General features: G+C 41.0%; 1 protein-coding gene across 3 annotated transcripts in view; it reads right to left on the bottom strand.

The window, feature by feature from the left end:
• The window catches only part of DCBLD1 (discoidin, CUB and LCCL domain containing 1), a gene marked incomplete at its 3' end in the record, with an annotated part of 84907 nt that extends 61306 nt beyond the window's left edge, over window positions 1–23601 (bottom strand). For all 3 annotated transcript variants that reach the window (XM_079716341.1, XM_079716342.1, XM_079716343.1), the window contains exons 1-2: window positions 23398–23601; window positions 704–916 (exon numbers count right to left, since the gene is read on the bottom strand). In XM_079716341.1, coding sequence (XP_079572467.1) covers window positions 704–916; window positions 23398–23509 — 325 coding nt within the window. In that variant the 5' untranslated portion in view covers window positions 23510–23601. The remainder of the gene's footprint in view (window positions 1–703; window positions 917–23397) is intronic.
• Window positions 23602–26080: the final 2479 nt, after the last annotated feature.

Here is a 26080-nt window from a genome sequence, read left to right as displayed (position 1 = left end):
TTCTTATTCCTTATTTTTCTTTCTCACTGCCTCTCATATTATAGATGTATTTGTTTGTTTTCCACCCGCCCCCCTACCAGTGTGAGCACAATGAAAGGAGAAACTTTGTTTTTTCACTGCTGTTTCCCACCCAGTCCTCCACAAAGCACTTGAACACATGACCACTCTTCAATAAATATTTGTCACACGGGGCTCCCCTGGTGGCACAGTGGTTGAGAGTCCGCCTGCCGATGCAGGGGATACGGGTTCGTGCCCCGGTCCGGGAAGATCCCACATGCCGCGGAAAGGCTAGGCCCGTAAGCCATGGCCGCTGAGCCTGTGCGTCCGGAGCCTGTGCTCCGCAATGGGAGAGGCCACAACAGTGAGAGGCCTGTGTACCGCAAAAAAAAAAAAAAAAAAAAAAAATATTTGTCACACGAATGAACTGTAGGTGTTTTAGCCAAATGCTATATATCTCCAATTGTCTTCCCGACAAGATATAAACTAACTAAGCTCCTGAGACCCACCCAAGGCTACTATCTCCCCAGATGTCTTTGTGCAGCTTATGAAACAAGTGTATCCATGTGAGCTACCCTGAGAGTGTACAAAGAGCAAGTTCCTCTTCTGATCTTCCCAGGCTGTAGCACTGATGAGCGTGCCATGTGCCTCCTCCATGCATCTCAAATTTTCCCATGCTCAGTGAAACCTAGATCTCTTTTCTTACCATATTGATCTGAAGAGCTAGTGAAGAGAAGGTAGTCAGAAGCACAGGTCTGGGATTCAATATCCAAATCTCCCAACCTCAGGATCAATCTCTTCCCCTTCGGTACTGTGATCGTCTTTTCACAAATAGTGTGATTGGGGTAAGTCCCTGGATAATTCTTAGATGTCATGGTGCCACTGTCCTTGTAGGTCACTATGTGCCCACAGCCATCACCTGTTAAAGAAAAAAGAATACAAAAAGTAAGTGAAATTAATTTTTACTGAGGACTGAAAACGTCCGGTATAATCTTCATCTTAGGTATCTACTCCTTCTATGGAGAGAGAGGGAAAAGCTAAAAAAAAAAAAAAGGGATTGAATTATTAAACAGTATTTATTATTCCAGGTCATTTCATCTCTTATTTCTCAGTTTAATCTTCTGAACATTGTTGATCAAAATGTTTCATGTATTAGCATGGTAAGCCCTTTGCAAACACATCATTTAGTCAAATTACTTGTTCTAATCATCTATCCAGATATCTACCCATCCACACTTGCACAGTGGGCCCTTGGCATTCGCAGATTTGCCATTTGTGGTTTTGTCTACTAGCAAGCCAATGCCATGAAATAATTTGCAACCAAGAAAATACTACTACTCATTTCAGGGGTTACTGTCCTGATTAAATGGGATCATGTATGCAAAATGCTCCTGGTAGAATCTGAGGCTTATGCTGAGAGGACTTTGTTTAAGAGCCTGTCATTCAACTGGGGACTAACAAGCATCTGACACGCACATCTCAATTAGTAACAGTCACAGATTTGGAAGTTCCTGATAGACTCAAGATGTATCATGAGTGTCAAGGATCTACCTTACTGAGTGCTTACCACCTGCCAGACATGGAGACACATAAAAGCAGCAATGGGTACTCAGGGCTCAGAGTGAAATGGGAGAGTTCCATGTTCAGATAACTATAACACTAGGTGCCCCTGCCATAGCAGGAGCTTAAACAAAGGGCCAAAGAGGGCAAGAGAGAATCTATTTCAGTGAATTCTCACTACTTCACTAAAACAAGGAATTCTCTTAAGCCTTTCTGAACAGGGAAGTTAATCAACTGACCAACAAGTTGTTCCAGTATATTAAAGTGACCAATAATCACCCAAACATCTAACAGCATGCACAACTGGGTGGGCTGCAAGGTTAGGAGCAAACCCTGCATGCAAAGTACGAAGTACAAATGCCTGTGGTTACTACGGCTTCAAAGAAACAAAGCCAGAATTTTTGCCCTTCACCAGAGGGAGAGAAAGTAGAAGTCTGTTGGAGGAGGAACTCTCTGAGGTGGTAACAGAAGGCATCCCAAAACCTCCTATGGACAAGCCCCAACTTGGGCATCCAGGGAATCTGAAGCCCAAGGCAGCCTTTTTCCTTCTCCAGGCTAGTCCCTGCTAGAGGATTCATCTGGGGTCTTCCTTTATTCTACCTCCTCCTTGCCCTGAGGCTTGCAGCCCAAATGACATGGGGGCCTAGTTAAAATAAGGGGTTGGGGAAAACTGCAGAATCTATTCCACATCAGCAGTCAAGCTCCAGGCAAGGACCCAACCATTATGCAGAAACTCTCACAAGATTCCAAGCAGGGAGGTTGCATTGGGGGCGTTGACCTATAGAAGCAATGAGTTAGTACCAGAGGGAAATGGAGATAGACAGCTAAGATAAAACTACTCTGAAACCTGGAGGTCCAGGTAGAAGTTGTGGAATTTATACAGTAGGCAGTAGGGGTCCACAGAGGTTTTTTGAGAAGGGAGATAATGAAAGAGGTATTAGAAAAAGTTTCAATACAGGAACTAGAATTCAGGAGAATCTGCCTCAGAAGAGCAGTAGGAGGGCTAGGAATGGGGTGGCTGGAATGGAAAGGGAAAGAAAAACAGGGGGAAGTTCACAAGAAAAAAATCAACAGGCTCGGGTTTTGGTTAATTATAGTGGGAAAGACAAGAGGAGAAAAAAATTTTAAAACGTTGAGATGTTGAGTTCAGAAATGATTGGAACACTGAGGCTAATATGACAGAAAGGGAAGCCCAGAGGGCAAGCAGGTTTGGGGACAAAGGTTGTAAGTTTGGTTCTTAAGTCTGAGGTGATAGCTATATTCTTTGGGCTCTCCGGCAGTAAGTACAAAATTGTTGAGAATTAAATGAAAATTATACTAGAGTAAAGCATACGGTGCAGAAGCACATAGGGGTTTTGATTTAAATTTAGAATTATTTACCTGCTCTTAAAGGCTTTTGTAAAAAAAAAAAAAAAAAAATCCAATTGACAATTTCTCTTGGAAACCAGAAGACAGGGCAATCATACCAGCAGGTGTTCTCTCAGGGCTGAAGGCGGTGGCTGCCCCTTTAAAGGAGACAAACGCCCTAGCTCCCCACAAGGTCCTGTAACTCGTTTCTAAGACCCGCCCACCTTACGAGGCAGTGACTTTGAGCGCCCTGATGAAACAACACTAGGGTAACTAGTGTACAACTATGTATATAAACATACACATAACTAACCCCCTCTAAGCCACCAAGATATCACTGGTGAAACCTTTAAATGTCTCGTTTCTTAGTGCTATGAAATTCTGCTTTTATAAGAGAAAAGAAAGTGAAATCTTTTCCTAGAAAACATTCCTAGACATAAAATGAGGCTCAGTTACAGGTGAATCAGCCCACACATGATTACTGTATTCGAAGTTTTAAGCGACATGTCATGACAAAGGAAAATTCCAGGGTGTCACTTTTATTCAAGCCTGTAATTATGCTTCTTTTCAATGCCTTCTACTCTAACGCCCAAGAGGAAACTCATCTCACCCAGCGACACTGGCAGAATGTGAGCAGGTTTCAGTCTTCAACACTCCCATACTTACTTTACGTGGGGGACTCTGACTCAGACGTGGAGAAGCTTCCCTTTTGCATTAACTATCAGAATGAAACTAGGTCTTTCTTCTGGCAAAAAACCTGAAAGGAACGGCTGAGTCCTAATCTATTACAAAGCAAACTGTCATCAGAAGTTGTAATTTCACTCCAGCCTATGGAAGACTTCTTATGGAGTCTTCTGTGGCAAGCACTAATAGAATAAACTTATTCCCTGGGTACTAATGACATCAGGAATTTTCAACCTACTGTCTTTCCACAGTTTTGATGACTTCAAAGGACTAGATATAGTTAACGATATTATAGTTTATAATTGGAAGTTGTTAGGAGAGTAGATCTTAGATGTTCTCACCACAAAAAGGAAACAGTAATTATGTGAGGTGACAGCAGTGTTAGCAAATGCTACAGTGTTAAATAACTTTGAAATACATAAATGTATAAAACCAATGCACTGTAGACTTAAACTTACACAACGTCATATGTCAATTATATCTCAATAAAGCTGAGGGAAAAAAAGAACTAGAAACATGCCAAAGAGCAAATGGAAAATGCCTAGGGAGAGAAAATGCCTATGGTATCGTAAATTGAATAAGGCATATGCATGCAATTGAAAACAACAGAGAAGCACTATTTCCACGACCTCATCCTAACACTTTTGTAGCTTAACTCAGAGCCCAACTCTAATTAAGAAACATTGACAAGAAAGACGACAAGAGTTATTTAAAAATCTACCAGTTCACGTTCCATATGTAATGTATCAACATCAATATCATGGTTGTAATATTATACTATAGCTTTGCAAGATGCTATCACAGGGGAAACCACGTAAAGGTACACAACATCTCTCTGTATTATTTCTTACAACTGCATGTGATCTATGATTATCTCAGAATAAAAAATTTAATTAAAATTTTTTGAAAAAATCTGTCAGTCTGGTTAAGTTTTCCTGGCAGGGGTTGAAAATGAAGGGGCTTTTTCTATTTTATACTTTTTATACTATTTGGATTTTGTGATCTTCTACTTAAATTATTTTTAATTAAAGAATTTATACAAGCTTGCATTAAAAAGATCACCATGGAATGACAACAAATAAAGAAGGCCACTTTTATTCTAAAATCTCTAAATCTAAATCCATTAACCAAGTTCTCACATTTGTCTAAAGAGCATAGGGTGTTGTGTCTGGGGAGGTTCATAATATATGCCCCAGTTTACAGATGAGAAGACAAGATGTATATGACTTTCCTTAAGGCTACTCAACCAGTGGTACATACCAGATGACAATTCCAAGATGATCTAGTTCTAGGATTTTAAAAACACTTTTGTCACCTCTTTATTTGATTTTGTAACACAAGTGTATTCGTGTTTAATTTTGGAAAACCACCTGCACTGATGCCCTACCAGACCCCTTTTTAGATACTTTCACAACATCTGTCTATTAAAATGAACAGCTCCCTAATAAGATGTAGCTTATCTGGCAATGGTCACAAATAGATGGAAAACCTTTGGGTAAAAGGTTGATGAAGAACTTTATTTTTTAAATTAATTTTTATTGGAGTATATTTGCTTTACAAGAGGAAAAACTTTAAAATGAAAGGATCAGGCAGTTCACCACCTAAACTTATTAATGGATCTCAGCATGACTACAAGTAAGAAAATCAGATATTACAAGTCTCCTGCTAGGATAAAATGTGCTCTGCATACCAACACCTATGAAGCACTCTTGCCAAAAAGCAAAACATTTGAATTGATAATTGACTCTGAATCTCATCAAGCCTTTACGTCTAACTTCAGTTTATAGGAAACACAAGAGGTAGAAACACAAGTGTATTGACACCACAAGGAAGTCATTAGCTGAATCCAGGTGATATGCTAGGTGCAACTGACCCAGTTTCTTCAACAACGAATTGTATTGACACCACAAGGAAGTCATTAGCTGAATCCAGGTGATATTCTAGGTGCAACTGACCCAGTTTCTTCAACAACGAACTGTATAAAGAAACGTTTTTAAAAGTGTTTATTTTAACTAAAAATAGAATTACCATATGATCCAGCAATCCCACTACTGGGCATATACCCAGAGAAAACCATAATTCAAAAAGATACATGCACCCCAATGTTCATTGCAGCACTATTTACAATAGCCAGGTCATGGAAGCAACCTAAATGCCCATAAACAGACGAATGGATAAAGAAGTTGTGGTGCGTATATACAATGGAGTATTACTCAGCCATAAAAAGGAACAAAATTGAGTCATCTGTTGACACGTGGATGGATCTAGAGACTGTCATAGAGTGAAGTAAGTCAGAAAGAGAAAAACAAATATCGTATATTAACGCATGTATGTGGAAAAACAAATATCGTATATTAATGCATGTATGTGGAACCTAGAAAAATGGTACAGATGAACCGGTTTGTAGAAGTTGAGACACAGATGTAGAGAACAAACGTATGGACACCAAGGGGGGAAAAGTGCGGTGGGGTGGGGATGGTGGTGTGCTGAATTGGGTGATTGGGATTGACATGTATACACTGATGTGTATAAAACTGATGACTAATAAGAACCTGCAGTGTAAACAAACAAACAAACAAACAAAAGAACAACTAATACTAAACTTTCTTTGGGTTATTTGTATGGAAATATGTTAATATAAATGTTTCAGACATTACATGAAATTTCTAAAACTCTTATATGATCTGGTATAATGTTATAAGTCATAATTCTAGTTATTACTTTAAAATGTATATCTCAGAAATAACTAAATTTCCTTATCAATTGCATCATTATGAACTTTCATCAAATCTTTAACCGTGGTCATTTTTAAGTCTTTTGTCATTTACAGACAGTTCTGGGTGTACTCTGATGCTTTTGCAAAAATGTTCCTATAAAAGGGTTTCATCTTCAAGGAATTCATGGAAAAGACTCTGACAAGTACAGGTTTCTGGTAACTGATTATACTGCTGAACTGAATGAATAAGCATTTTCAGAACTCTAATGGAAAACTGATGAATTCATAAAAGTGCTAACAAAAGATCAAGATAAAAAAAATTAATTACATGGGACTGAGTGAACTGATGAGGATGATTATAATTTTTGTGACTTTTTGTTTGAATAAAAAACTAAATCCCACAAGGACTCAGAGGCAAAAAATATACAAATCAATTTTCACTGCAAAGTAAAGGAGCTGTTACAGTGGAGGATTACTGGACTGAATGTCAATATTATGACATAGTATGAGTGTGTTTCGTGTTTGGTAATTGCAATTATTGTTGCTTTTGTTGTGGTCATCCATTTACAATGCTTGGTGTCAGTTTATTTATCTCTTGTAAAAATAAAATACAGTGTGTGTGTGTGTGTAAAAAAAAAAAAGTGTGTATTTTAGATTAAAGGAAACTTAAACACCACAACAACCACATGAATCTTATTTGGACCATGACTTGAAAAACCAATCTTACAAAACCATTTAAAAAAGATAACTGGGGGCAATCTACAGATTCAGTGCAATCCCTATCAAATTACCAGTAGCATTTTTCACAGAACTGGAACAAAAAATTTGTATGTTTAAAATTTTAAAACACCAAAGACTCTGAATAGCCAAAACAATCCTAAGAAATAAGTATGGAGCTGGAGGAATCACATTCCCTGACTTCAGACTATATTAAAATGCTACAGTAATCAAAACAGTATGGTACTGGCACAAAAACAGACACATAGATTAATGGAACAGGATAGAAAGCCCAGAAATAAACCCACACACTTATGGTCAATTAATCTATGACAAAAGAGGCAGGAATATACAATGCAGAAAAGACAGTCTCTTCAATAAGTGGTACTGGGAAAACTGGACAGCTACATGTAAAAGAATGAAATTAGAACATTCTCTAACACCGTATACAAAAATAAACTCAAATTGGATTAAAGACTTAAATGTAAGACCACTCCTAGAGGAAAACATAGGTAGAACATTCTTTGACATAAATCGCAGTAATATTTTTTTTTGATCCATCTCTTAGAGTAATGGAAACAAAGGCAAAAATAAACAAATGGTACCTACTTAAACTAAAAAGCTTTTGCACAGCAAAGGAGACCATCAACAAAATGAAAAGACAACCTACGGAATGGGAGAAAATATTTGCAAATGATGTGACCCACAAGGGTTTAATTTTCAAAATATACAAACAGTTTATACAGCTCAATATCAAAACAAACAAACAAACAAAAAAGCAGCCCAGTCAAAAAATGGGCAGAAGACCTAAATAGACATTTCTCCAAAGAAGACATATAGATGGACAACAGGCACATGCAAATATGTTCAACTTAGCTAATTATTAGAGAAATACAAATCAAAACTACAATGAGGTACCACCTAACACCTGTCAGAATGGCCATCATTATAAAGTCTACAAATAATAAATGCTGGAGATAGTGTGGAGAAAAGGGAACCCTCCTACATTGTTGGTGGGAATGTAAATTGGTACAGCCACTATGGAGAAGAGTATGGAGGTTCCTCAAAAAACTAAAAATAGAGTTACCACATAATCCCGTAATCCTAGTCCTGGGCATACATCCTGAAAAGACGAGAATGCCAGTTCAAAAAGACACAGGCACCCCAATGTTCATAGCAGCACTGTTTACAATAACCAAGACATGGAAGCAACTTAAATGTCCATCAACACATGAATGGATAAAGAAGATGTGGTGTGTGTATGTAAACATATATATAATGGAATATCACTAGTCATAAAAAATAAGTAAATAATGTCATTTGCAGCACCATGGATGGACCTAGAGATTATCATACTAAGTGAAGCCAAAGACAAATACTATATGGTATCACTTACATGTGGAAACTAAAAAAATGATACCTATGAACTTATTTACAGAACAGAAATAAACTCACAAACATAGAAAACAAACTTATGGTTACCAAAGGGGAAGGTGGTGGGGGAGGGATAAATTAGGGGTTTGGGATTATCAGATACACACTACTATATATAAAACAGATAAACAACAAGGTCGTACTGTATAGCACAGGGAATTATATTCAATATCTTGTAATAACCTATAATGGAAAAGAATTTGAAAGAGAATATGTAACAATCACTTTGCTGCACACCTGAAACATTGTAAATCAACTATACCTCAATTTAAAAAAAGGTGGATTTTCAAATGCAATATATTTACAGTAATAAATACCAATGCTAATTTTAAAAAAGATATTGGGGTATTAAATAATATCAGGGGAGTATTATTCACTTTTTTAGGTGTGATAATGGTATTGAGGTTATGTGAGAAAATGTCTTTACTTTTAGGGATGCCTACTGACATATGTAGGGCTGAAATGACACAACGACATGTGGTCTGGGATTTGCCATAAAATACCTCAGCAAAAAAGGGAGAGAGGAAAATAAGTAAAAAAGACGGGGAAATGTTGATGGTTACCATAGCTGGATGATGAGGGTTCCCAGGTTTTTTGTTTTTTAATTAAAATGAAAAGAAATAAAGGTCAATCTTGAAGGCAAAAAAATACAATCTTGGTTTTACGGTTAAGCTCCACATGGTGTTGGGAGGACTCAAGGGCAGTGAGCCGCGGTGACGCAGTAGTGGGAGGCGACAGGGACACTGAACTGTCACCACCTACCACCAAGGGGGGACCATGGGAAGAAGGGGGCTGGAGGAAGTTTGGCCACAGGGAACTTGTCTACTCTTCACAAGTGGCTACCACGCAGCATTTATTGTCTTCTTCCTTTGAACTGTAATTTAATTGCCAAAGCACATGATGACTAAACTGTGTATCATTTCCTCCTCTCCTCACACTGGAAGCTTCTCCCCTTGTAGAACAGTTGAAGGGTCCACGATGGGCCTAAACCCTGGGGTTTGCTCGGAGCCATAGCTGGTTTGTGAGACTGACCCACCACCTCCTCAAAACAACTTACAGAAATTAAACTGGATGGAGGAAGTTTAGATTTTGGAAAAAGCTGCAAGTACTCATTAATGTTTTATAACTCCCCAAGTGATCTCTACCCCAAAGTTAAGCATTTTAATTCTGAGCATTTGGAAACAATCTAAATTAGAAAAGAGTCAGACTATGACACCTCCAAGCAGATTGATTTTAAGGAAAAGTTAAGGCCATGTTTTAGAAAACGATTTAATTTTAAAACAGAATATAGACCACATACATAGATATGAAGGAAAAAAGGTTTAAACTGTATATTTTTATGGTGTGGGATTAGAATTGATTTCCATGTTATTTATATTAGTTTTCTAAATGTTCTACAGTATGAATACATTATACATAAACCAGAAAAATAATATAATTAAAACTACCAAATCCACCTAATGTGCTTTGTAACATTAAAGGCTACTTTCAGCATTGGTCTTAAGGTATGTCTTAAGGTATGGTCTTAAGAAGTCTCTAAACCAACATACCCAAACTGGCATTAAAAACTTACTCAACAAACAGCTCGGAATTTAGGATAATGTAGTTCCCATTTGAAGGAGATCACAGTCAAAGGGAGAGAGATGTAAGTTAACAAGTAATTCCTGAGAGTAAAGTGACAGGTCCAATGGACTCATTATCTGTTCCCCCAAATGCCTGAAATGAATGGATATGCATTTATCTTTCAGACTTTTACATCAGCTATTTAGGAAGTATGGATATACAAGGTATTTTCTAAATAAGCTTAAAACAAATCCCCAGATGCTTGTCTACACGAGTCAACCATTTATTTAGTCTACTCAAATTCCAGCCATTAAGAAAGGAAAACAATAACTTCCTTAAAAGACTACTTCCCTTTGATAAGTAGTCACATTCCACTAACAGCAAAGTGAAATTAAGATATATTTGATATGGACTAAGTTCTGCAATACTACAAAGAATGATTTAGGCTTTGAAAATTTTTTTTAACTTAATTGCACTTGGAAAATTATTTGAAGTAAAACAACTAGTACAAAAAATATATTTAAGATTAATTATTAACTAGTCCACAGAACAAGACAGCAACCTTCAAACTTGTTGAAGACCCATAGTTAGAATATAGATTTCTCATCACAACCTAAGCAAGCACACATGCATACTCCCACATAAATAACAAACAAAAATCTAATGTTATAATACTTTTTTTTTTTTTTTTGCGGTACGCGGGCCTCTCACTGTTGTGGCCTCTCCGGTTGCAGAGCACAGGCTCTGGACGCGCAGGCTCAGTGGCCACGGCTCACGGTCCTAGACGCTCCGCGGCATGTGGGATCTTCCCAGACCAGGGCACGAACCTGTGTCCCCTGCATTGGCAGGCGGACTCTCAACCACTGCGCTACCAGGGAAGCCCAATACTTTTTATTATCTGTAATGCACTGTGATATTTTCTGTTCTATCCCATTTCATTTTTAAGTTAAAAGCGTGCTGGCTGTGCCAGATGAACTGACTGCCTACAAATGGGTCACAAGCTGCAATTTGGAAAATAGTGCTCTAAAATATCACGAGTGAAACCACTTCTAGAAACATGATTTCATTACAGTTGTATCCTTGCTCTTCCTAATATTCAAGTTACAACAGGTCTCAACACATACACCATTACCCATGTGTGGGTGTGAGAAAATTTCTTCCCATTTCTGAGATCAAGTGAGCTCTTGATGACTACAATCTTTTCAACCACAAAAGGGAGCTTGCAATTATTACAGAGCTCTTTGTCTGATGGTAAGGCGAACAGCTTTCCCAAGCTATTACTAATTTCACTGTCAGCCATCCTCTCTTATAAATGTTGCTCTTCTCAAAAGCACAAAAGTTAAGTTGCGCTTAACTTTTTCACTGCCTGGAAAGGAATGGAAGCACAAGGGCAGGAGAGCCTTTTTATTCTATGTGAGAATAAAACGAGTAAAACAGAAGTTATGATGGTAAAACTTCAATTATTCAAAATCTTTAGTCTTCCTGAAAGGAAAATGGATAATAGTCACAGCTATAGACTAGAAGCACATGATCAACTTCTGAAAAACTTAGAATCTCTTTAAACCTTATTCTCACCGTGTATAAAATAGATGCTACAACAGTGTTTCCTATCAGCTAAAAAAGTCACTTAAAACAAATCAATTTGAATGCATGAAAATTAAACAAATCATTTCAAGAGGTCCTATCCAAGAGTCCCTACATAATGAGAGACTATTTCCATCAGTGTGCAAAGACATCAATAATTTTAATATTAACATATTAAAAAGCATCATTTATGCCCAATGGAGATAAAAATCTCAAAACCTAGTTTAATGCTATTCTTTAATGTGCTATAAGTAAAATCAGTGAAAACTCTATAGTTCTTGGTCACTCTCCAGTCTATGAAAAGGAAAAACGATCACTGAAAGGGCTGTGGATGTGGGGGAAGAGGGTTGCACACATGTCGGCTTCTAACTTCATAAACTATTTCCATATACTTGGGAGGTGACAGAGCACAATGGTTATGACACTGGGTTCCTGTGTCTTTGGGAGCTGTGTGGGCTTGGGTGAGTCCCTTTACCTCTCTAATCGTCAATTCATCATCTGTAATATAGAGATAATGATAGTACTCAACTCACAGGAGCATTAAATAATATAATGCTAGTAAAGCACTGAGCATAGAGGCTAGCATACAGTGAGATTCAATACATTTTAACTACTGTATTTCTATTTTAAAAATACTACATGGGCTTCCCTGGTGGCGCAGTGGTTGAGAGTCCGCCTGCCGATGCAGGGGACACGGGTTCGTGCCCCGGTCCGGGAAGATCCCACATGCCGCAGAGCGGCTAGGCCTGTGAGCCATGGCTGCTGAGCCTGCGCGTCCGGAGCCTGTGCTCCGCAACGGGAGAGAGGCCACAACAGTGAGAGGCCCGTGTACCGCAAAAAATAAAATAAAATAAAATAAAAATAAAAATACTACACATATTAAAGTATCAAGAATATTGCTTTGAATTAGCTGACTTCTTCCAAATTCCATCACTCATTGGCTCTACGATTCTAAGAAGTTACCTATTTTGTATCAATCTTCCCCATCTTCAAAATGACCACCCAAAACTGGGTGTGGTAAAGATGAATGAGGCTGTGTGTGTTAAGTGCTCAAAACTGCTGGGAAGTCTAACCAAAATTCATTCCCCCAGATTTATCTAGGGCCACTAGCTGCTAGCTCAGCATCTCTCAAAATAGGCACTGGATCCCTCAGTCCTTAGAAGGCTTACAAAGAGATCACACCCTTGTTGCCAAAAAAGGCAAATAAGCTTCCAGAATCCCGCCTTTTTCTTCACCACAGGACATCTCAAAGCCCTTGCAGTGCATGTGAAACTTTAAAGGAGGATGCATGCTCAATGGGCATCTCCTGGGAGCAGTGTTCTGTGGGACACACTGGCCAACTCCTGGGCTGGGCTCACAAAAGGGGGGTGCACAGAGATATCCCAAAACAGGGCTTCTGGGATCAAAGATCAGATGTGGAGAGGTGGATTTCGGTCTTTAGAGCTCTAAAAAATGGACACTGAAATTGTAACCTGTCACTGATATTCAAAAGCAAGACTTGCCACTGTTGTTATTAACTTACAAGTGCTTAAGTTACAAGGGGAACTGGCAACGAACTGGACACGTTGTTTGAGAGAAGTGTCCTAATTTCACAGATAAAAATGTAAAACAAAACAAAACAAACCCCTTGTTTGTAAAGCAAAACAAGTCTAAGATGACTGTTATCCCTGTTGAATAGATGCTCAGGATACGGAAGTTGGAGAAAAGTGGCTGCTGACATTTATTAATAATGTCAGGATGTTGATGTCATGTCTACGTTGCAACTGCTGAAGCTGAGGATAAATGCGAGCAATCCTTCCTGTCTCTACAATGTGCTGTATTTTCTAACCTTGGTTCCATGTTAAATATGCATATCACCAATATTCACATATGTGTAACTGGATGTTGACTTTTCTCTTGGCGTCCAAAAATTCCAACATTACCAAGTACAAAGTTCATCTGAGTTTTAGAAGTTAAAACTGTGGATAAACAACAAGGTCCTACTGTAAAGCACAGGGAACTATATTCAATATCTTGTGATAAACCATAATGAAAAGAATATGAAAAAGAATGTATATATATGTATAACCAAATCACTTTGCTGTACAGCAGAAATTAACATAACATTGTAAATCAACTATACTTCAATAAATTTTTTTTAAAAGTAAAACTTTAAATGTTTCTCTCTTGCTCCCTCATATACACAGATATTTTCACTTTGACAGATTTTTTTAAATTAATAAGAACCAAAAAGTTATTGGAACAGGAAAAAATCATAAAATTAATTGTGAAAGTGCTCTTACTAACTAACCAACCATTTGTTGTAAAAGGTGACAGATACTGAGTGTTCTAAGGGACTTTATATTATCTTATTTAATCTCCAGGACAATCATATTTGATGGATATTATTAGTTTCCTTTTTAAAAATTATGAAACATTTCATACACACATGCGGATATACAGATAGCTGTGTATAGAGTACTATCTCAAACATCCAAGTATATACCCCATAGCTTATAAGACAGGACATTTCCAATACAGCCCAAGAAGCCCACAGCACCCTTTCTTTACCACATGTCCTTCCTATTGTCCTTGTTCTATGTGTGAAGAAGTTGAGGCTCTGAGAAGCTGAGTAATCAGCCCTGGTGGCGGACCTGGCATCTGAACCTCACCTATCTGACTCCAGACACCATGAAACTCAAGCACTGAGGTGGCAATTGCTGAAGTCACTCATTTCAGAAGTGAGGACACTGAGCAGAGAGATTTCAGAAACTGCCCAAGATCACACTACCAGGGTTTTAATGCCAGCACAAACGGCATTAAAACCCACATTACGATTATTTATTTATAGTCCTACTCTTTTGGTCTTGAAATTGAACACGAGGAAGAGAGCCATATTTAATTCAGGGTTTCTTGTAAAACTTATGAGGAATTCCACCACTCTTTTGTTTTTTTTTTTTTCTTCTTTGCGGTATGCGGGCCTCTCACTGTTGTGGCCTCTCCCGTTGCGGAGCCCAGGCTCCGGACGCGCAGGCTCAGCGGCCGTGGCTCACGGGCCCACCCGCTCCACGGCATGTGGGATCTTCCCGGACCGGGGCACGAACCCGTGTCCCCTGCATCGGCAGGCGGGCTCTCAACCACTGCGCCACCAGGGAAGCCCCAGCACGCTGTGTTTTTAATCATTTAAGTAAGTGCTTTTTACTAGCCTGTTAAAGGAATAGTCTGAAAGGCAGCTAGTTTACTTCCCACAAAGGCTGTTCTCTTTGCTTCGCACCAATGGAGCTCCTAAAAGCTGCTCTGTAAATGAAGGGTGAGTAGGTTCAAGTGCTGCTTCTCAAACTTCAGTGGGTACAGCAGCCACCCGGGGATCTTGCTAATGTGCAGGGTCTGAGATTTCTGCATGTCCAAAAGTCTCTTTGTGATGACTCTTCTGCTAGTCTTTTTAAGGTATACCCTGAGTAGCAGGAGACTAAAGGGCCCTCATTATTAGGAGGGATCTTGCAGTGAATTTTCTTAAAAATGAAAAATCCTTGAGATACCAGTTTTGTATGGTTTTACTTTAATATCTATTCCTAAAACTGGAACACATCTATATTTTCAATTCTCTGACACATTTTTACTCTCGATTTCATTTATACATCCAGGACAGAAAATAATAAATTTCAGGATCTATATTTAAGCCAGAGTGACGTTTCTGACACCTGGACAAGAGCGTCAATTTAGGAATTATCTGAGCACAGAATGAAAAATACACAAAGAAATAGGATGAGAAGGTTTGCGGGAACATACATGTACGTACCACATGTAAGGAAAAAGCAATCAATGTTGACTAACCAGAAAACAAATCTCAGTTGGGAAAGAGATGGCATTTTATCATTCACTGAATGAGGTATGAAACGTAAGAGTTGAGAGAAAAATAAATAAATCATAAAATTTATATCACGTTGCATGGTCCTGAAAATTGTATAGCCTTTGCACATTCTGTATTCTGCACTGCTAAATGTATCACAGTGGATTAAAGCACAATAGCTACTAACTGGGAGTTTTAAAAGTCTTAATATTTCTGTAGCAAGTGTAATCATCTCTAAGAGAAGCCAAAGGCTATTAATTTAAAACTTTATTGCATAAATAACCCCCTGAAATTGTGTTCCTCCAAGGCTTCTTTTCTTGAACTTGATCTTATCTGGATGAGCGCCCCTTGAAGATGAGGAGCAGAAGACGATCATAAGGCATTTAGAATTGTAGGACGTGCACCTGAGCCCCTCTTTAGGCACATAAAGTGAATGCGCCTGGGGTAAATGATTCAATCTCTCTGAATCTCAGTTCCTTCAGCAGCTCTCAGAATTGTTGGGATTCAATTCAATTCAATTAGACGCAAAAACAAACAAACAAACAAACAAAAACCCAAAAAACAAAAAACCACCTGATAAAAAAAATATATATGAAGGTAAGGTTTTAAAATGTTATTTACATAAAATGTATCTGATTGGGCAGACAACAATGATCAATAGATGCTTCAACCATTGAGTGAAATGTTGATGGGGAAGAGTAGTCTGAGGGAGCGAGAGACTATCATCCCACAGACCACTTCCAGGTCATATAGGAAAAGGCAACTTTATAAAGGGTGGATTGAGTTGTCACTTCCTGAAGTCACTGATCATTCTCAACATCACTGAAATGGGGGGCAAGAATAATAACAATAATAATTATGCATCTTGTTGTGATACAATTAGCAGTACATGGCACCTTGAGGTACTTTTACCAAAAACCCTTAGCCTGAATCTAATCAAACCTGTAGGTCTAATTCAGGTTTATACTTTAGGGGATGGTGCACATAAAAGAAAGACACACCACTCAGAAGCAGTAAGTCAATTTAGGATGTGAGCTGTGTCACCAGACAATTGAATCTGACTTCCTTGCAGGAAAATAAAATGTATGTGGGTGGGGATCAGTGGTAGATCAAAAGTGACTTAAAGAGACGTAATAACTAACTGCCATGTGTGGATTTTGTTTGAACAAACCAATAGCCAAAAGACATGTTAAGGTTAACTGGGGAAATATGACTTGATTATTAGATATTAGGGGAGAAATGCCATGAAGTCTTCAACATATTTTAAATATCTCAGGGGAAAAGCAGTGTGTTTGTTAAGATCTTAATAATATAGCACAGTAACTGTAGCAAAGAGGATGAAAAAGGAAAAGGAAGAAGAAAGATGGGCGGAAAAAGAATTTCCTACCCAAAAGGCAAGAGGGTCTCAAAGAGTTTTAGACCCTTTTGAGCTAGCACTAACAGCAGGTACAGCACCATTTCTCTATCTGTAGAGTTAGCTATCTTCTATTTTAGACTCTTGGCAAAGCAGGGGCTTCCTAGGGGGAAAAACGGCAAATCTTGGTCCGTGTAATTCTCACAATAAGCAGCCTCCATTCTAAACTCCTCGGAGTGGGAGCAATTCAATAAACAGCTCTCATGTCCCAGCGGGCCCATGGGCTATTAAGTCACAAAAGTTTCCTCCTTCGGACTGAAATCAACCACATTTCAATCTGCTTTTGTGAAGCAATAAAAAAAGCTGAATTAAATCCACTCAGCCTGTTAAAAATTAAGTGAGACCCACTAAGATGTTTACCACCTTCCCTGTAGGAAATTTTATGCACTGGCACTTTGAATTTAACTGGACTTCTGATCTCTGTCAGAAATAATAGTGAAATAAAGGGGTTTTTTTCCCTTTTTCTTTTTTCAAGAATAGCGTGCTGGGCTTCCCTGGTGGCGCAGTGGTTAAGAATCCGCCTGCCAATGCAGGAGACATGGGTTCGAGCCCTGGTCCGGGAAGATCCCACATGCCGCGGAGCAACTAAGCCCGTGCGCCACAACTACTGAAGCACACGTGCCTAGAGCCCAGTGCTCCACAACAAAACAAGCCACCGCACTGAGAAGTCCGCGCACCGCAACAAAGAGTAGCCCCCGCTCGCCGCAACTAGAGAAAGCCCGTGCGCAGCAACAAAGACCCAACGCAGCCCAAAAAAAAAAAAAAAAGAGTGCTCCATAAAAATCATTTACACACAACCTCTAGGTACATTCACTAAACACTCTCAGTCATGAAATGGAGCCATATAAAATTAAAATGACCATATGTAAGCATATATCAATATAAGACAAAGACATTTCTGCAAATATGGGGTATTAGAACACCCAAGGAGATAGTTTATGAAAACTAGATTAACAGATTAAACAGAAATGGCATTAAACAGTCAAGGCATACAGGACTATATGGCTCAACACAGTGCTAATGTCACAAATGCCTAAACATTGTCCCAAAGTGATCTTCAAGGTAAAGCAGGGCCCTGCTGCCCTCAATGTATAAGCACCTGCAGATCTTAGGGAACCAAAGACCACCTGCTCCTCTATTTTCAAGACGGCCAGCACCTAACTTATGGCAGCTTTGCTGGTATTACCTGGAAAGGAGTCTCTGAGATTCCCAACTCTTTTCAGAGTTGAATTTAGTTATTTTCTTGAATACATGTACGGTGTGTCTAAAGACATCAATAGTCATGTATGCAATTTCTGTTTAAAACACTTTAGCGACTACTACCCTTCACCTCATTCTCTCAAACCTCAGCCACAAGCATTCATGCACCGACTCAGGAAATAGTTATCTGGAGCCTGTTATCAGCCAGGCACTATAACCGGTGCTGGTGGTGAATAAAAAAGCTCTGTTTCATTTTGCTCTCACGAAGCTTAGACTTTCCTTCTATTTTCCTCCCATTCCCCGGCCCCCCCCCAAAAAAACAAACCCTATCCTCTTCAACTGCCACTGAAAGGCAAGTTTGGCAGCTGGTTCCGGATCCAGCATACTAGGGGTCATAGTTAGAATTTATTTCCACACTGGGTTAAAAATCACCATGTGTTTTTTTTTCCTCATCAGTTAAGTCTCTCCCATTCCTGCACCCCCAAGACAAAAAACTATTTTTTAAAATTTTATATACAAAGCAGAGAATGAACATCTGGAAGATGATATCAACACAACTCTTCAGTTGCAAAAAGGCAAAATTACTCCGTAGTCTAAGGAAAAAGAATCTGAAAATCTGGCAATATTTTTCCTTTCATCTTCAATGCCAGACTTTGAATATACCAGAATGAGTTCCTCTATTTTAAATCCATATTTTCAGACTTTTTATTTACAAACAACACTTGGACTAGACATACAACTTCATTACTTTGTCTTGTTCCGGTTGTGATTCTCAACTAGAGTCAGCGCTGAGTCTTTAACAACAGGGCAGGAGCTGTGTTTTCATTGCCTTCTCCCCCCATCCTCACTGAGCACCCATCATGTGCTGGCCACTGTTCAAGGCACATAGCTTCTCATGGACCTTAACTTCTCACAATGGGGAGACAGACAAGAAAGAAAAGTATAAATTATAGACTCTGTTGGAAGGTGGTAAATGCCCTAGAGAAAACTGCAAGCAGGGAGGGGGAATGTGGAGTTCTGGGGAAGGTGAGAGGGTTCCAGGTGGTTAGGGCCATTCTCCCTGTGAAGGCAATATTTGAACAAAGATCGAAGGAGAAGGGAGTCACATGGACATTTGGGGTAAGCCTGTTCCAGGCAGAGGGAACAGCACATGCGAAGGCTCTGAGGTAGAAGGGTTCCTGATACCACTGAGAAACAGCAAGAAAGTCAGTATGCCTGGGGACGCGGGGAAGTGTGGTAGAGAATGAGGTCCGAGAGGCAGTCGGGGAGGCAGAATAAAGGGGTCCCCGTGTTTGTCAAATTAAGAGTAATAATTAGGTAATAATTAAGAAGAGTGTAATAATTAGGTAATTAGGTAATAATTAGGTAATAATTAGGAAGAGAGCTGGCATTTATTGAGTTCTTTGTGCTAAATGCAATTCCAATAGGTACCATGTATTATCTCCTTACAAATTCAAAGCAACTGGTCGCTCTAATAGGCACAGAGTTGCCTTTATGATTTAGGACACGCATGGCAGTAAGTGCAAAACTCTATAGGAAGTATTTCCCTTAACAAGCCCTCACCCCACCCCTGCCTTAACAGGACTAAAACCTTCACTAAACGCTGCAATTAATCTCCCCTTGCATCTTAAAAATACAAACATCGTTCCTTATAAATGTCAAATGTCTTGCTTATTTCCAAGTTGTGGTTTTTTATATGATTTTCAAGTCTGTTCCAGTACCTGAAGGTGAAAGGGTTCAACTTATGAAAAGTTAATAAGTACAGTTTGAGACACTATTCAGAGTTCAACTCCTGCTTTAATAACATCCTATGATGTGTTTAATGAATCCTTTAGCACAACTTTTTTTTCCCCTGTAATACTGTATATGGTATAACTTCATGTTTCAGAGTGTTAGTTACAAATTACATCTAATAGAGCCAAAAGACATGGTACATATTGTTCTGCTGGCCACGTTCCCTTCTTTCTGCTGCACTTGCCTTTAAAAGGCATCCTGACATATAGAAATAAGCATGCCAAGAGAGCTGGGCTTGCTAAACAAAGTTAATTAGTGGAAGTACCAGATGTACCTTTATAAAGAACTTCAGTAGACTATTACTTAGTTTCCACTAATTAGGACATAATTTGAAAATATCTCCTAATACAAAAAGATTGTTCAGTTCAACTCAAGAAACATTTATTGGTCAGGTGCTATGAAGATAAAGACAATCCAGTGGCTGCCCTCAGGAATTTACAGTCTCCCAGGCTGACCGAATCGCAGGCCTTCAAGATGAAGGAAAATCTGGGGTGAGGGCAAGCACTGATGCAGAAGGTGCCAGAACAAACTTGTGACTACTTTTAAAAAAGCCACTCACCCCAAACATCAGACATCAGCTGTTCCCTGTTGAACCAAATATAAAGGAGTGATGGCTTAAAAACAGAACTTCCGAAAGTAAGAAGTTAGAGTTGGGCAGAATTTTTTAATCCATTTTTCTGTGTCTAATTCTATGCTTAGAAGTTTCCTCAGAGATTAACTGCTTATTTTTATTCTCCTAATACTTAAATTAGAAGGAGGAAATTTTTAATATCCATTTCCAAATATTTTGGTGAAGAAAGAATCAGGGATTTTTAGTTAACACAAATTCCTCACATGAATTAAGGGTATTTTATTCCACAAAACTTATAATCAAGGGAATAAGACCTAAGCCCAAGCCTATGGATTTATACAAATCGAATCAATGCTAATGATCAATTTACATGTGATATTATGTAAAGTCAAAATCATGTGAAACAATCTGTGTAAATATCTAACTTTAGTTAAGTGGATCCAGAGGCGCAAGAAGGAGCTAAAATCAGCCCATATTCTGCTCATCGTGCCCTAATGCCTGGGGCCTGGCCGGCTATGAATACAGGAAGAATGGACCTTTTTTTTTTTTTTTTTTTTTTTTGCGGTACGCGGGCCTCTCACTGTTGTGGCCTCTTCCGTTGCGGAGCACAGGCTCCGGACGCGCAGGCTCAGCGGCCATGGCTCACGGGCCCAGCCGCTCCGCGGCATGTGGGATCTTCCTGGACCGGGGCACGAACCCGTGTCCCCTGCATCGGCAGGCAGACTCTCAACCACTGCGCCACCAGGGAAGCCCTGGACCTTTTTTAAAATAAATTGAGCAAAAATACCACATAGGCAAGGAGCAGCCTTAAAAAGGAACTAGTATAGCTTCAGGGGTCACCAGACTCTGACTTTAAAATTTTGAATGATTTCATTGACTAGGCTTACAAATATTCAGATTAATGTATCACATTTGTTCCCGAAACATAACACAATGAATAAAAGTCTAATATTAAATTGTCTATGACACAGACAGCAGTAGCACTTTACTATAACCCTAACATTATCAGATGTTTCCACCATCTCAAAGCTGATTTGAATCAGAATTACCTGTGGGAACTTTTTAAAATCTCGTATTCTCAGGCCCCACCCATTGGATGGTGTGATTCACAGTATGGGTCTGGGGCTTTATAAAGCTCCTGGGGAGAGCAGTGATCACGTAGGCTGGGGAGCCACGAAGCAGCAGACTAAGCTGACAAGGACAATGGAGGTAAAATGTAGTAGATGGTATCTTCTCACCAAAACCAGATTGTTATGCTAAGGCTACCCTCTTGCCTTCTAAACATTGAGAGCACTAATATCACTGATGACCACCATCCAACTGTATATCCAGTAGCATATTTCAAAACCTAAAATGGGTTTGCATGCTTAAATTTATGAAAACTTGAAAAATAAGTGACCAAGGGCTAATTGGGAAAATCACAGACGTGAGAAGTACTCAAAAAACACTGATTATGCCTCTTCACTCATGAGGTATCGGAACTCGAGTTCGTAGATTTTTTTCAGTAAATGTGCCAAATCTAAGTTTTACTTCTTTTGCGATTGGTTCTTTTAACATCCTAAATATATAGGATGCTTCACCGAAACATGACATCTTCTTCCATCAATCGTGTGCCGTAAAGTCTCAAATTTGAAGCTCTAAGAATCTAAGCAATCACACGTCTTCCCAGAGAACTGCTCTATAAAGTTAACAGCCTGGATGCCATATAACATCTAAAACTTCATTTGGAAAGATAGGTGACAGCTTTGGTCAGATTAGTACAGCGACACATTGTTGGATCTATTCATAGATGTACAGTATTGAAGGTGCCTCTTCAAACAATGACCTGAGAAACATTTAAGTGCTTAAAACACCCATGATCAAAATCGTACATTTTAAATAAAAGCATACATATTTATATTTTACCATATTCCTAGGATTCCGCTACCGTGCCAAGATACAGTCTGTCTAAACTTTAGCTTTTTTTTCTTTCCTAACAAATCGGTATGTACGCAAACTTAGGAACCACTACCAACATCTTGAGTATCAATGTTTCAGACCGGGAATACATGGTTCAGTGAAAAAAAATGCCAGCACTTGGCTTAGTTTTGATTCTTGTCTCATTAGAAAACACGGGGCGGGGGCACGGGGGCAGTCAAAATATTCTGGCTAGATGCACTGCCATTAAGTAACCTCAGTCGTAGAGGGTCAAAAGTAAGGGAGGAGGGAAACAAGAACTGAAAAAATCCGCAGAAAGCTGCCCCTTGCGATCCATAAAGAACTAAATTACAAGGATTTGCCTACAGCTGGTAAAACGGCTTACTGCTCTCACCTGGTGGCTATGCCGCAGTAAATTCGGTTGTGGGCTAATTAGGTCCAACTTGAAGCCAAGGACCAGGTCCAGAGAAAGATCAGCCTGGTCGGGAGTCGACTGGCTCCAACACCCAAGAAGGAGCCGAGCCACAGGGTTCCAAGTCGGAGAGCAAGCAGCTCACTCGTGACGAGAGGCGCGGTGGGACTGCCGGCTTCCCAGGGGGACCTCAGGGAAACCCTTCCCGACCATCCGTGCAAACCACAAACTCACACGCTACGATTCCAGCCGCGCAGGGAAGCGAGGCGACCGGGAGGGCCCGGCCGCCCAAATGCCGGGCAGCTCTGTCAAAAGGAGGCTTAAGAGGGGCCTCCCCGCATAGGACTCTCCCCTAAGGCTGGGGTCGTCAGCTCGCGACCCCTGGGCCATGTCACTTCAGGAAGGAAGTCTGGAAACTAAGTGAGCGGGGCTGCGGAGAGAGAAAGTGGGGAGGCGCCAAGCTGGTCCTCTTGTTTGGGGGCGAAGGAAGGAGTCTGGTGGGGGGAGCGAACAGAACGCAGTTAACTTATTTTACACTCGAGCCGCCATCGGCCAGAGAAAGCCGGACTCTGCAGGGCGCAGGCTGCGACCCAGACCTCCTCCCGCGCGCGGTCCCCTCCAGGCCCAGTGCGCCGCCCGCCGGACGCGCTCCACTCACCCAGCTCCTCCGCCTGCAGCCAGAGCGGCGCGGAGACAGCGAGCAGCAGGGCCAGGAGGCCGCGCCGAGCAGCCCCTGCCTGCGCGCAGCCGCCGCGGGCGCCGGCCACCATGGCCCCGCCGGGCGCCAGCTTGGCAGGCTCGGCTTCCCCTTGGCGCGCGCAGCGCCGCCGCCGCCCCGGCCGCCCACCTCCTCCGCGGCCGAGCGCGGCGCCGGGACTGGGCATAGTCGCGGCCCGGCACCGAATCTCATTGGGGCGGCCCGGGGCCCAGCCCGGCGGGGGCGTCTCCCGCCCCGCCCCGCCCCGCCCCGCCCCGCCCCGCGCGCCGGCCCCCAAGGAGGAAGTCGCTCCCGGGCGGCGGCTGGCCGCGGGGTTGTAGGTGTACCGGGCGCGGCCCGCGCTCTCCTTAGGTATCCTGCGCTCCCCGCTCACGCTATCCTTTTCCTCCGCCCCTCCTCCCCCAGTGCACGTGAACCTGGGAGCCCGGAGGACTCCTGGCCTTGAGACCTGCCCCCAGCCGCGCTGTGCCCGGGTCTTCCCCCCGGAGAGTGCCTGAGAGAGTGGTGGGAGCGCCAGAAAGCCTACTCTCCTCCAGGGCTTTGCCAACCCTACAGGGGTGGGCATGCCATTGACAGTAGCACTGGGGGACTCGAAATATTGTCACGGTAGGATGATGGTGGTGACAACATCCAGTTCAAGTTCCTTCCTTCATTCATTCAAAAGTTAGTAGGTTCCAAAAGTGTGCCTCCCAGGCACAGTGCTAAACCCTTGTGACACTTGCAGACATTAAAAATAATAAGGCAAGTATGCAAACGCAAATCGCAGGCGGCGACGAACAGTGCTAGCGGAGCCCATTCAGGAAGATCTAATTAGATGGCGGGTGACGAGACTGCAGGTAGGAATCAGACGGGAAAGGCCGCACTTAAAAAGTGGCATCTCAGCTGAGACTCGGAGAGTGAATGGGACTTGGGAAAGCGGAAGGCGGGGGACAAGAGAACGGACAAGGTGTGCAAACGAGCTGAGGGAGGAAAGGGCCAGGGTGTGGGGAGTTAGGCGAACAGGTGGGTTCATGGCCGGAGGTGGAAGCCGGAGCGCTGAGCACGGTCCGGAACGTGGAGGGCCTGCAAGGTCGCGTAAAGGATGTTTTTAAACTTTATCCTCGGAGCTAGGCGCAGCCAAGACGTTGTTCAGACGGAGGAATGACACGATCCGATTATCTGGGGGGTGGAGAAGGGCTTGGGGGAAGGGAGAATTACAAGACTATTAGCGAGTAGCTGGATGGGGAAGTGGCAGTGGAAATAAATGAGGACAGGTTAGATACATATTTTAAAGACTGACGTCTCCAGATCGCTAGTCCTCCGCTCACTGCCATAACCTTCGCGCTACCGTTCGGCGCCCTGCAGTTTTCCTGGGTAACACTCAGCGACGGTGAACACCTGCAGATGCCGAGAAGGGAAAGTGTTAGAGGCGGGAGGAAACAACAGCCCCTCCAAGGTCCAATATTGGCCTGTCACGTGCTCTTTAGATACCCACGATAGTCTCTGTTCACACATACATTCCTTTTTTCCTCTGTCTTTATTTTTTAACTAATACAAACGCTGTTGAAACTTCCAATGAGATATCCTTGGGGCTTTGCTTTCTCGAAGGCGGCAGAACTTAGAGGAAAGAACTTGGGCTTTAGAAATGAGGCTGATCCAACTCTGCATCTAGGATCAACCACTGACTGGGACTGATTCTCTCTGGGACTCTCTTCGTTGGGGACTATAATACCTAACTTTCCTGGCTGTCACAGAGACAAAATAAAATATGTATAAGAAGTTCTAGCACATAAGAGGTAATCAATAAATAACAGGTTTAGCATATTTGTATTGAAAGCAAAGGTCACACCCATGAAAATATTAACTATTCTGACACAAAACATAAAAAGATACTTTGACACATTGAATCATTTCCTAACTCCAGCTTGCCCTATTTCTTCTTTTCATTCTTTCTAAGAAGGTGAGTATTGGCAGCTGCTGGCCTCTAACAGGTGTGGCTCTGTGAGCAATGAATGAAGAAAGACAATGGGAGCGTTGTTCACGGTGAGGAATGCATAGGGTGGGGCAGGTGAGCTCCCAGGGGGGACCTTTTCCATCTCAGGTAGTACCTTGATGGGAATCCAGGGGTTTATTCTACACCAGAGTCCTGAGCCAGATCAGGAGAGAGATTTAGGATCTGGTAACAATGAGAAAAACAAAAGGCCAGGTGGATCCTAGTGCTTCGTATGCCATTCCTTCCTTGAAAAAAAAAAAGAAAATCTCTAGTCAAGAAAAGCATAGTGAAAGAAAAATGTGAAAATACAACAGATTATCAATTATACTTTTGTATATAATACAATAAATAAGCCTCATTGAATTGATATACTTCGACCACACAGACTTTTGTGTTAGGCATGTGTACCTGTTTTATTCTTGAGTTGATACCATTTTGATCTTTTTTTTAAAATAATGCATTGTGGAATCTCAGAAGTTAATGTAAAGTTCCAAGGGAATCTCAGAAGTTAATGTAAAGTTCCAAGATTCCATTAAAAATTATATTTGTTAGAATCCATCTGCAACATCTCACAAACTAAGATTTAAAAACTGCTTGGCATATGAAACATCTCTCGGAAGGGGCTTTTACAAGGCTATCTAACCCCAACCC

Source organism: Hyperoodon ampullatus (genome assembly GCF_949752795.1).
Source record: "Hyperoodon ampullatus genome assembly, chromosome: 12".
Lineage (NCBI taxonomy): Eukaryota > Metazoa > Chordata > Mammalia > Artiodactyla > Ziphiidae > Hyperoodon > Hyperoodon ampullatus.
This window is presented reverse-complemented; position numbering and strand designations above follow the sequence as displayed.